The sequence below is a fragment of the Rhamphochromis longiceps genome, linkage group LG15 (assembly GCF_057381845.1).
Source record: "Rhamphochromis longiceps isolate RC_006_pf linkage group LG15, R_longiceps_female_GT1.1, whole genome shotgun sequence".
In the NCBI taxonomy this organism is placed as follows: domain Eukaryota; kingdom Metazoa; phylum Chordata; class Actinopteri; order Cichliformes; family Cichlidae; genus Rhamphochromis; species Rhamphochromis longiceps.
This window is the reverse complement of record NC_140571.1, coordinates 40402674-40415361: the sequence shown is the minus strand read 5'-3', so window position 1 is coordinate 40415361 and position 12688 is coordinate 40402674. Positions and strand designations below refer to the sequence as shown.

At 44.2% G+C, this 12688-nt stretch overlaps 1 protein-coding gene across 1 annotated transcript; it reads right to left on the bottom strand.

Annotated features, from left to right (window-relative positions):
• Nucleotides 1–826: 826 nt before the first annotated feature.
• On the bottom strand, nucleotides 827–4882 carry LOC146653194 (5-hydroxytryptamine receptor 3A-like). The gene is made up of 9 exons (XM_085381249.1): nucleotides 4852–4882; nucleotides 4433–4596; nucleotides 4226–4270; nucleotides 3997–4106; nucleotides 3267–3436; nucleotides 2543–2703; nucleotides 1739–1949; nucleotides 1282–1569; nucleotides 827–1044 (listed from the first exon to the last, which is right to left on the bottom strand). The coding sequence occupies exons 1-9, from the start codon at nucleotides 4880–4882 to the stop codon at nucleotides 827–829; spliced, it is 1398 nt and encodes a 465-aa protein (XP_085237375.1).
• Nucleotides 4883–12688: the final 7806 nt, after the last annotated feature.

The following is a 12688-nucleotide window of genomic DNA, read 5'->3' as shown; positions in this document are numbered from 1 at the left end:
AAATTTTCATTTCCTACTTTATTGTTCATACTTTTTCTAAAGTAGATTTCCCTCTGTGACTTGTGTCTTTGATTTAAAAAATAATGGTAAGCATCACTGTTTTTATTTTCAGAATTACTAATTAAGATTTTATTTTCATTAAAATTTCTTTCTTTGACAAAATAAAAATAATAATAAATACGTGTGTGTGTTTAAAATGGATTAAAAATGTAATGCGTCTGAGAATTTATTACCACACGACTCTTCTTCAGCTGATTTCACACATAGAGACAAGAAAACTGCATTGTTATAGTTCACTTCAGTTATTATGTTACTGTTTTCTGTCATCAGATCTTGGGTTAATTTTAAAAAATTTGTAACTGGTAGGGTTAATAAAAGAAGCTACTGCTGTACATGATTAATGGTAAAAAGCAATAAATCTAAAGGCATGCTATATATATATTAGCACTTTGAAAATCTTACTGATCATGCAAAGCTCAAACCACATCGAATCATACATTCATCCACTTTAAGCAATATGATCTATCCCCAAATGCACAGCCAGTTTACAATCACCCGTTAACCTAACATGCATGTGTTTGGACTGTGAGAGAAAGGACCTTGTTGCTCTGAGGGAAGATTAACTCATTTATTACTGTGGCAGATGATGGTGATGATGACCAGCCCCTGTCCTAAAACCACTGCACTGTATTTATCAGTTGGCCTGTTTCAAAATTACAAGTAAATTATACTTTATGTTAGAGAAAAAAAATACAGTCCTTGTCATGCATTCACGTTTTCTAATTGTTTATACAAGACACCCATCCTGGATCATATCAATATTCATTTAGGTTTGAGTGATCCAAATGCACCACATTGTGACAATAACCATAGCATAGCAGCTGATGATCAGTAGATAGATACGAAACAGCAGGAAGTCAAGGACATATCCTACATGGCACCACTGGTCCAACAGCTGGCTTTCCTTCTGCAGAGAGACGAGGTGGGCACGAAGTTCAGCAAGGTACTGACAGATCTGTTGCAGTTCAGGCAGAGCAGATGTACCTGGCAGAAAAGTGGAGATTAAAAAGTCAAATAAAGAGCACTCCATAATATATTTAACACCACAGATATCTTTTAATTTAATACAGAATAGAACATTTGCCCATGTAACCTTTTTGTATCTGAGTGAACCAAGTGATGCCTGCCAGTATGTTTTCTCAAATACTTTTAAGGTCACAAGATTTTTCAGCACCAATTGGCCAATGGCAGTAATGACAGAGTATTATGTAGGTTGGCTACCGTTACTAACTGGGTGCTGGTCAGGTGCCCGGCTGGCTGGTTGAATGATCCAAGGACCAGAACTGCCATTGGAGTTTCCAGGTTTATCCTTCTGTGGTGTAGAAGGCGGCTGGATATCTTCTGGCCAGCGGTAGCAGATGAGGTTTGCTATATGTTTGAGCACAACAATCCTAACCCCCTCTGGAACCTCCCGATATTTCAAGGAGTTATGGTGGAGGACATTTGTAATGATGACTGTTTCCAGTAGACTGATAACCATGAGGGCAAGACACACTGAGAAATAGATACCTAGATTGAAGAATCAAAGGACAAACATTAAAGTAGTCATACATTTAACTTTTAAGATGTTGGCCGAGTTGTTTATCAGCACTTTTAACAGGCAGCTAAATTTGGGGCCTATAAGCCTTCCAACCATTTTCTTCTACTTATCTATAAGGTGGTTTATAACAGTATGCACCTATGATGGGAGTGCCATTTGCTGTACTTGGCAGCAGGTCGTTCATGATGAGCAGGAAGACTGTGTAGCCCAGGATGAGGGTCATTTTGAAGGAGGCACGGTCGACGCTATGGGGAGGCAGGTAGAAGGACAGGATGTCAATGAGCATGAGGAAAGAGCTTGGGATCAGAAGGTTGACCACGTAGAGCACTGGGCGCCGCTTTACGACCACCTAGTGAACAAGAAAGCACATGCAGTTTAGATGCATCTTCACAGGGTGTGACTTCTGTATTCAGAAAAGTGAGTTTTTAATTTTGCATTCGCTTTCTGTTGGTTCTTTTTTAGTTTCTATAAACTGATAGATACTGAATTAGTAAATGCTAAATTCTAAAATCTGTTCACCGACTCCTGTTTGGGGATGAGAATGTACAAAACCATCTGCCTGTTGCAGTTCAAAAAGTTTGTATAGGAGAAGTAAGAAAGGAAACAGTTAGCTAAAAATCACTTTAAAGGTCTACAGTGATGCAGTGGCTTGCAGATAATCTGTGGTCAAGCAGTAAAGCCTTTTGGATGGTTTTAAAAACAACTTCTGACCTTAATAATAAGAGACTCAGCTACATGTCACACTCTGTGTTGAGCTAAACTATACCTGCTGGCTTACATTGTATATTTGCCATACAGACACTAGTGGTAAATAGCATTAATAAGTAAGCATCAGTCCCATTGTTGCTGTGCTGTGGAGTCTCTGATGCCCAAATTAGTTTCAGTCTGTTATATTTGTTTTATTTAAAAGTAGGAAATTCAGTGAAAGTGTGGCTCTCTGACCCAGAAGGTGATGATGTCCCATTCGTCGATTCCAAATTTAAGTATGGAGGTCTTTCCCAGTATGTCCACCAGCTCCCACTCTCCACTTGCTTCCAGGTATCGTTTTGAGTTTAGAGACATCTCCTTAAAAGGCAGAGCTGGACTGACCCTCACATCCCGTACTATGTAAGACAACCACAGCAACACAATACACTGTTAGGTATACATACAAAAGTAATTTTGTAATTTGCACACAATGTATGATAGTTGTGTGATTGAAATGAAGATGTTTGGCTTTCATTTAAGCGGTTTAATAAAGGTATTCAATTAACCCTTTAGGAAATACAGACATTTTCAAACATAGTCCTTCAAATTAATTGGAGTCAGTCTCATAGCAGTTACCTAATCTCAACCCAAACAAACATGTTTTTTATTTATTTATTACAACCCAAAAAGACCCAAAAACAAACAGCAAATGAAGGTGGCTTCAGTAAAACCCTAGCAGGGAGGAAAGGGAGGAAACAGTATTTGGTTAGATGGCTTCTGCACTTCAGGCAGTCAGAGAATTTGTATCCCAGTATTAAAAACAATTATTATGTTTAAAATTATGTTACTTTGTTCCATTAATATTATTTAGCCACTGAAGATGTGAACTATGTGTAAAATTGGCTGTAATTCCTAAAACGGCTGATGCAATTTTTTTGTTAAACCCTCTGAATTAAAGCTGAAAGCAGCCCATTCTTACTGGTGTGCATGTAAGAGCCAAATGTAAATGTGCAGTTCTGCACATCAAAAGGAAAACTGAAGATCTCCAGATTGCAGGATGAGACGAGCCGCAGCATCCTGTCCCAGCGGATGTGACCCGTGTGGTTAACGTAGACGTAAGGACATGCCTGGGAGACGTCGTCATCCACACTGGCAGGGGGAGGTGGGGAAATTAGGAAATAGTATAATATTGAACAAAAACAATGACAGAAAAGAGAGATCGTATTTGTATCAGTCCCACTGTGGATACATATGTATGAGACAGTGTAAAGTAAAAATAGAACTAAATACAAGTACAGTCATTATTTATAACTCCATAGTTTTATAAGTGCCCCTGTAAGTAATTACAGTAATCAAGTACACACAATACTAGGACCATAAGAGGTCTGTATCCATCCTTATTACACCTGTGGTTCCTCCACTGTGACAAGCTAAAATGTCTGCATGAAAAGGTCGATAATGTAGCTGCAGATGACATCTTAGAATATCGACATGGTTTGTATTTTGTAACTGGACTTCAGGATCTTTGGCTGATTCCAAGCCTGTTCACAAAAATATCTTTTTCAGATCTGTATCAGCATTTCATGCTTATCACTCTGTACTTATGGCAACTATGCATGTGTGGTTTTGTGCTTAAAGGTTCATTTTGCTGAGCTGATTAAATGTATAAATGTTATTATTTAAAAAAATGTTTTATTTGAAGTGCTTACAACTCATAAACAATGATGTCCGGAGACCAGAGCTCCTTCACAGGTAGAGAAATCTTCGTGACACCATCACACTCCTTGGGGTCCCAGACCAGGAACTCATTGTGCCAGTACTGCCACAGAAGTAATGCATTCATTTTAAACCTCCAGTGTAACATTTAAATATGTGAGCAGCTTTTTACAGTGTCCATGGTTATACTTACTATAAGTTTGACATTTATTGAGTACTTACCAGTCTCAGCCACAAGAAAGTAGTGAGCATCTGAGTTTTCTCATTCTGAAATACAGTGAATATGAGTAAACCTGTTGTTGACTGGTACCACTCAATTCGAGTTAAAACAGCATTAAATAAGAATAGGTATGATAATAATATGGGGTTTTAGAGAAATTCCTTAAGAAGTCTTGGTGCATTTCTTAAAGTGGTAATAAGGAAACTCACCACACCGAGGACAGCATACAAAGTGAAGGAGATGTTGGCTATGGTGGGATTGCTGAGGTTCACGGCTGGCCTGAAGGGTTGGAGGTCAAAGACAGCCTGCAAGGACTCGTGTGTTGGGCCACTGTGGCCATTTTTACAAGACAGTATACTGTAACATACAGACACTGACCACAGAGAAAATGTATTTCATAAAAACAACAAAACACAAAGAATAAACTTTGCTTTTGAGTTTTTGCCTTTATGGATTTTTACCTATAGTGTCAGTTTAGATGGGGTGACCAAGAGGGTCACCTCAAGGCACTTTATATTGTAAGATAAAACCCCTAAAATAATGACCCCCTTGGAGCAAGCACAATAAATTGAAATCTATTAATTACTGTATTTTTCTGACCATAAGGCACACGGATTATAAGGCGCACTGTCGATGAACGGGTCTGTGTTTTTATACATAAGGCGCACCGAATTATAAGGCGCTTGTTAAGCAAAACAAGCATTAGCATTCATCCTCCAGCTTCACTGTTTATGCTATGCTATGCTAATATAGCTGTGCTGCTAGCGATCACGGAGCACATCATTATATACCAGCTAGCCCAGGGGTGTCAAACTCAAATACACAGTGGGCCAAAATTCAAAACTGGAACAAAGTCGCAGGCTAACGTTAATATTTATTGAAATATATTTATTCCTCCAGATATAAGAATGAATCTTTTCTTATGGACTCAAAAACGTTTTGCTGAAAAACTGAATATGGAACAAGCAAAGCTTAATACTAAACTGTGGTGGACCACTGGAGGGCTCCACTCACACCCAGTTCTCAGGAAGTGTTGTTGCTGTGTTTTGGAGGGAAGGTGTTCAGTTCTGTGGTGATGAGTAATAAACGAGCAGTGTTTATCGAGAGCTCTCGTGTTGTCTGTGTTTACCTCCACATTGGTGACCCCTGACTCGAACATGCTGCAGTCCGATGGTGGCGCCGACTCCGCTCTGGATGCATCAGCAGCCGCCAGCTCTCTGCCTCCGGCTGCAGCTACGTTTGCTGTGGCGCTCGAGCTGCCGGACTTTTGGCTTCACGATCCCCCGTCGTGGTTCGTGCATGTGGAGGCTCAGTTTGCCCTTCGTGGCATCTCGGCTGACGACACGAAATATCACCATGTGGTGGCTTCTCTCGACCCGCTAGCCACCCGTCGTGCGTTGACTCTCCTCCGGGACCCACCCACCCGAGGGAAGTACGCTGCCCTTAAGGAGCTGCTTCTTCGGCGCTATGCCCTCACCGACGCAGAGCGAGCCGAGAAGCTCCTCTCCCTCTCAGGCCTAGGTGGCGGTACGGCTCTCGAACTGATGGAGCACATGCTATCCTTTCTCGGACCGGACGACGGGGGATTCCTCTTCGCCCACATCTTCCTCCAACAGCTGCCGGCGGCCGTGAGAGCCGGCCTCGCCAACTCTCCGCTTCTGGGCACGAAGGATTATCGCTCCCTGGCTGAGGATGCGGATCGTATTCTCCTGGCTACCTGCACTTTCCACGATCACGACCTAGTTCCAGCCTCGCCGGCGGCGCCTTCCACTTCCCCGCTGACCTGCCACGACGTACCCGATCCTTCGCTGACGGCAAAGATCGCGGCACAGCGACACCACGGACGGGACCTCTGTTTCTACCATCAGCGTTTTGGCGCCGGAGCGCGCCGCTGCCTGCCGCCTTGCGCTTTTCCGACCCTGGGACATGGACCCCGCCAGCGCGCTGTAGCGGCCGCGACCGCTGGCGACAAAGAAAAACTGCTCTTCATAGAAGACTCGCGCTCTGGGAGACGTTTCCTGGTCGACTCTGGCTCCCAGAAGAGCCTCCTTCCCCCGTCCGGAGCCGACAGTTTAGCAGCAGGCTGCGGACCGCAGCTTATTGCGGCTAATGGCTCTCCCATCGCAACGTTCGGGGAAAGGTCCGTGACTGTTTGTTTTCATGGTCGGGATTTCCAATGGACCTTTGTTGTTGCCGCTAGCTCTGTACCTATTTTGGGCGCTGATTTTCTTTGTGCCCACGGACTGCTGGTCGATGTCGCTAACAGACGCTTAATCGATGCACTGTCTTTTTCTTCAATACCCTGTTTCACTCGCGCCATCGAGCCCCTGAATCGGGCTAATTTAGTGACTTCAGGGAATGTTTTTCAGCGTTTGCTCTTGGAGTTCCCTTCACTGACTGTTCCTAATTTCTCGAACACGGCAACGAAGCACGGGGTTGAACATTATATTCCGACGGTCGGTTCCCCGGTGTTCGCACGCGCGCGCCGCCTCGACCCCGCGAAACTCTCCGTCGCTCGGGAAGAGTTTGCCGCAATGGAGCGCCTCGGCATAGTGCAGCGCTCGAATAGTGCCTGGGCTTCTCCGCTACACATGGTGCCCAAGTCAGACGGTCGGTGGCGGCCGTGTGGGGATTTTCGCCGTTTGAATAATGTCACGGAGAATGACCGTTACCCCATTCACCACATCCAGGATTTTTCCGCCCACCTCGCCAGCACCTCGATTTTTTTCTAAAATTGACTTGGTGCGGGGGTATCACCAGGTTCCCGTGCGCGCCGAAGACGTCCCCAGAACTGCCGTTATTACCCCTTTCGGCCTGTTTGAATTTTTGCGCATGCCGTTCGGCCTGAAAGGCGCCGCCCAGACTTTTCAGCGGTTGATGGACTCTGTTTTGCGCGGGCTGCCTTTCGTCTTCGTGTACCTTGACGATATATTGGTGGCCAGCTGCTCTGAGAGTCAGCACGCGTCCCATCTGCATCAGGTTTTCCAGCGCTTGGCGGCACACGGCCTGATCGTCAACCCCTCCAAGTGCCAGTTCGGCTTGCCGGTTCTGGATTTCTTGGGCCACCGCATTTCCGCTGACGGTGTGGTTCCGTTGCCAGACAAGGTCCGGGCCGTTTCGGCTTTTCCGCGTCCTGCGTCAGTTAAAGCGCTGCAGGAGTTCTTGGGGATGGTCAATTTCTACAACCGCTTTCTCCCCAGAGCTGCGCACCTGCTGCAGCCTCTCTATGCTGCCTTGAAGGGTAAAACAGCTAAGGACCCGATTGATTGGCTCCCTGAACGCATCCAGGCATTTTCTGGGGCCAAGACCGCACTGGCAAACGCCGCCCTGCTGGCCCACCCGTTTCCGTCGGTGGAGATTGCGTTGACCTCCGACGCGTCGGACGTGGCAGTGGGCGCAGTGTTAGAACAGCGGGTCTCTGGTGTCTGGCAACCGCTCGCTTTTTTTAGTCGCACGCTTAGAGACAGTGAGCGCAAATATAGCGTTTTTGACAGGGAGTTGCTGGCCCTACACCTCGCCACACGGCATTTTCGTTTTTTTCTCGAGGGTCGGAGCTTCACCGCGTACGTCGATCATAAACCTTTGACATTCGCGATGTCCAAGGTCTCTGATCCATGGAGCGGGCGCCAGCAGCGCCAGTTGGCAGCCATTTCCGAGTTCACAACGGACATTCAGCACGTGGCTGGTAAGTCCAACTGCGTGGCTGACTGTCTATCCCACGTGCTGGTTTCTCCTGTTTATGTTGGCATAGACTTTGAGGCTATGGCCGCTGACCAACAGGCCGACCCGGACAGACCCGTGTGGAACGGCGGGCCTAGCCTGCTTTGCGATGTTTCCACCAGCCGTCCACGCCCTGTAGTTCCCCTTTCGTGGCGTCGTCGCGTTTTCGACTCCGTACACGCCCTCTCTCATCCAGGCGTCCGGGCCTCGGTCAAGCTGGTCAGCTCTAGGTTCGTTTGGCCGGGCCTTCGTAAATCGGTGAAAGACTGGGCAGCCGCGTGTATCCCATGCCAACGCACTAAGATCCATAGGCACACACAGGCGCCCCTCGAATCCTTCCGCGTTCCAGGGAGGCGTTTTGATCATGTGCATGTGGATCTGGTTGGTCCTCTGCCGCAGTCACAAGGTTTCACGCACCTTTTGACTGTAGTGGACCGCACAACCCGCTGGCCTGAGGCAGTGCCTCTGGCCTCCACTACAGCAGCAGCAGTGGCCAGGGCATTTTTGTCAACGTGGGTTTCGCGTTTCGGTCCCCCCGCCGACATTACCTCAGACAGGGGCCCCCAGTTCGTTTCCGAGCTTTGGTCTGCCATGGCTGACGGCCTGGGGGTCAAGGTCCACCGCACCACTGAGTACCACCCGCAGGCCAACGGGATGTGCGAACGTTTCCACCGGTCGCTTAAGGCCGCGTTCCGTGCTTCTCTCACAGATGGCAACTGGGTTGACCGTCTTCCATGGGTTTTACTGGGGTTGCGCTGCGCGGTTAAAGAAGACCTTGGGGTTTCCCCGGCTGAACTTGTCCTTGGTCAGCCCCTCCGGGTCCCCGGGGAATTCTTGCCTGAGAGCCCACCCCCGTGCTTCGCTCCCTCTGTGCTGTCTCTCCGTGCCCCAAGAGACTCGTTTTCTCTTCCTGGCCCAGTGCACCATTGTGTGCCTGACACCTTTGTTCCGAGGTCGTTGGACTCTTCGCAGTTTGTTTTTGTCAGGCATGACGCTCATAGGCCTCCGCTGCGTCCACTGTATGACGGCCCCTTTCGGGTTATTCAACCGGGCCGGAAGCATTTCCTTTTGGATTTTGGGGGTCGGCAGGAGGCTGTTTCTATTGACAGACTTAAACCAGCACATGTGCTTCTGGATGACCAAGTGGTGCCGGCTCAGGCCCCCCGCCGTGGCCGCCCGCCTTCCACTGGACTGGACAACCCTGCTTCTTCCTCTGGGAGTGCCCCCCACCTGGCGGGGCCCGAGCTATCTTCAGTTTTTCCTGACCGTCCGTGCCAGCCTGGCCCTCAGGCTCGTTTCCCCTCCGCCAGCTCTCCACCTCCCCGGTTCAGCCGTTCTGGACGTTTAATTAAAGCAAGGGTTCTGGACTAGGGGATGACCCTACTGGGTGTTCGGGGGGGGGGGGGGGGGGGGGGGCATGTGTGGTGGACCACTGGAGGGCTCCACTCACACCCAGTTCTCAGGAAGTGTTGTTGCTGTGTTTTGGAGGGAAAGTGTTCAGTTCTGTGGTGATGAGTAATAAATGAGCAGTGTTTATCGAGAGCTCTCGTGTCGTCTGTGTTTACCTCCACAAAACAATATATATATATTAGCTGTATAATACCAGTAGGCCAGCTCTAATAGTAATTTGGTATGGCTTCGCGGGCCAAATGTAATTAGGTTGCGGGCCAAATTTGGCCTGCGGGCCAGAGTTTGACACCTATGAGCTAGCCCAACTTCAGTAACCCTACAAACGTCACTGCTGTTTAGTTTTCTGTCTTCATTTATGTTGGAAGTGATAGCAGAGCTGTATGTTTGAATTGTTTCAGAAATCTCTCAGTCAGAACATGCTATATCATATTTAGGTGGAAACTAGTGAGCTAACTTACGGCTAACTTCTATCTCTGTTAAATTTAATAAATCCTATTTTCATGGATGCCTGGATGTTAAACGTAATTGTTACATCTGGTAAAGCAGCAACGCTGATCATTTTATTAAAGATGAAAGAATTTAGACAGTTTTTACCTCTCATTGATGCCGCAGTGTTGATTTGACTTTGGGACCCGAGGCGGATGGATTGTTGGACCCAGATTACTCCGCGAGGCTCCTGACTACGGTAGCCATAATGCTCCAACAATCCATCAGCAGTGCGGCTTCATAGCTTACAAAAGTCGTACTAAAACATTTTTGACAGTTTTTTGAACGCTGTGCCACATAAAATCGGTTCCAGGTCAGTAAGCACAACCAGAATTCATACATAAAGCACACCGGCGCACTGTCGTTTTTTGAGAAAATTAAAGGATTTTAAGTGTGCTTATAGTGTGAAAAATACAGTAGATATGATTCAGAAAGGTCATTGGAGAGAATTGTACTAAACAAATATCAGTAGTAGTGCAAGTAGCTGTACATAATATTAGCTGTGAGATGGCGATGACTAATTTATTCTCTGATGGTTTAAATGTATTTTGTGAAAATATTCATTTAGTCATTAGTTGTTTCGATTAAAGAAAAACTTGATTCAGCAGCTCTGACTGTTTGTCAGCTTGGTTACAGTGTTGAAAAGAAACCTTATGATTCTATTCTCTTTTTTCAGCAATGAACAATAAGTGCCCTAGCTTCACCGAGGAGTTTTTAATTTTTGGTTTTTAAAGCGCAACAAACTTTTTTCTTAAACTAAATAAGCGTCTTCTAAATTAGTGAGATGACTTTTCCTCTCCAGTTTACAGCTTATCTGCTTTCAGGTGTGTGTTTATGAGTTACACTAGGCACTTCTGATTGTAGACTTTATGATGGATTTTTATAGGCGTATTTCATACATAAGACATAATAATGTGTATGTACAAAATGTTACTTAGTTCTATCATTTTCAATCAGCCAGATTTGTTTTGATTCTTAACTGAATATTTTAAAATGTATGTACTAACACTGTATGATAATTCTTCATATTTAAACAATAAGAACAAGAGTCTAATGTCCTGTATTCATTATAAACGTATAGTTTGAAATACTCTCATTTTTAATCCAAACACATCAAGTTTTTGCTCAAAGTATCGGTATTGGATCAGTATTGCTGCCTGAATTTTACTGTATTATCAGATCAGAAAGGAAATCAGTGGTATTGCACATAAGATAAAGGGGGGGGGGGGGATGATTGAACTTATTTATAGCACTTTTAGAAAGAGATCTGCTGTAATCAAATGTTATTCATCAAATGTCAAATCAAATGTTATTCATTAAAAGCCATTAAACAATAACGACAGTTGCCAACTAGAAGATGAAATAACAAAAAATATTTATAGCAGTAAAAAAAACAAACGTCTTTGCAGTACTTATACTTAGAAAGTGTGATTCTAGCATACCACAGTGACATAAACTAAATGTACAAAAGGGAAAAGAAACAAATATATTTGCACAGTAAGACTGATTTTAACCTGAACCTGACAGATAAAACCTTTACATTAGTAATAATTAAAATAATAACAGTCATGCTTATCATTATTATTAAAAACATTTGTTGCAGATGAAAACCTGCTTAGGTTTAGAAAATAAAGTATGAACACTTAAGTAGGAAATAGAGGTGTTATCATTACCTGACATTAAGAGTAATCCTGTGATGAAGTTGATTCTCTGCTGAGACGGGCTCATGCTGAAAGCTTTTGATAGACTAAACTTTCTCCACCACCACCTTTTAATAATGTGCAGTGAAAAGCTCCTCCTGATAACACACACACACACACACATACTTGTTTTTGTCTCTTAAAGAAATATTGTAATGATGAACCTCTGGAGATTTAGTGCCTCCTTAACCACAGCCACTACCTGCCTTACCCCGAACAAAACAGCAATCTTAAGACTAATAAACACTCTATTGTTTAAATCATCAATGTTTTATACACATTTTATAAGTGTCTCACAAATAACAGATTTCACTAAAAAAGAACAACAAAAATAATAAACAAAACAATATATGTGCTAGAACTCTGTTGTGCATACCTGTCAAACTTTCAGGACCCTTTAACACGTTTTTTTGTGTTATTATCTCTTTTATTGGGACAGCTGTTGAACATAACAGTAGTTTGCCTTTTTACACTTTCTTTGCTGTCACATTTTAACTTGTAATTGAAAAATAAAGAAGACAGAAAAAGAAGAGAAAAGAAAAGAAGAAGAGAAAAAAAAAACTAGGGTTAGGAGGCAGCAGGGCAGGTAGGTTTACGTAGTACTCAGGGTTGTAACATCATATACAAAATCACACCTCATATGCTTAACATAGTCTGTCCATTTAGACCATATTCCATAGAAGGTATCCCTCTGAAGTTTAAGAGAAAATGACACTTTTTCCATCGTATAGATCTCTTGTACAGAATGTATCCAGTCTTCTATCGTTGGTGGTTCAGGCTTAAGCCATCTTCTCGTAAGAGGCTTTTTACTTGCGGCCAGAAGGATATACAGGAGTCTTCTGTCATTGGAATTCAGTTTATCCACTGGTGCATTGCACAAAAATATGGTCTCAAAAGTTGAAGGAAAAACAAATGAAAAAACATTTTGTAAATGATCATGGATTAGAGACCAATACTGGCGAATAACTTTACAGTCCCAAACCTTTAACATGTTTTATTATGCAAACAGTCACAATGGCAGATTATTTCAGTCTGTTTGAGGTCACTGAGGCCTCGTGAATAGATTAAAAAACAAACACACAAACCAAAAATCACCAACAAAAATAGCAGTAAATAGAAAACTGTGGTCTATGCAATGCGTCACAAACA

Excerpts from the sequence above, each read along its gene's own strand:
- LOC146653194 (XM_085381249.1), bottom strand. The coding sequence starts at position 4,882 with ATGTATAAAAACACAGACCCGTTCATCGACA. Across the intron at positions 4,271-4,432 it reads TGTATGCTGTCCTCGGTGTG|AATGAGAAAACTCAGATGCT; the intron begins GTGAGTTTCCTT and ends ACTGTATTTCAG. Across the intron at positions 3,437-3,996 it reads GACATCATTGTTTATGAGTT|TGTGGATGACGACGTCTCCC; the intron begins GTAAGCACTTCA and ends TCCCCCTGCCAG.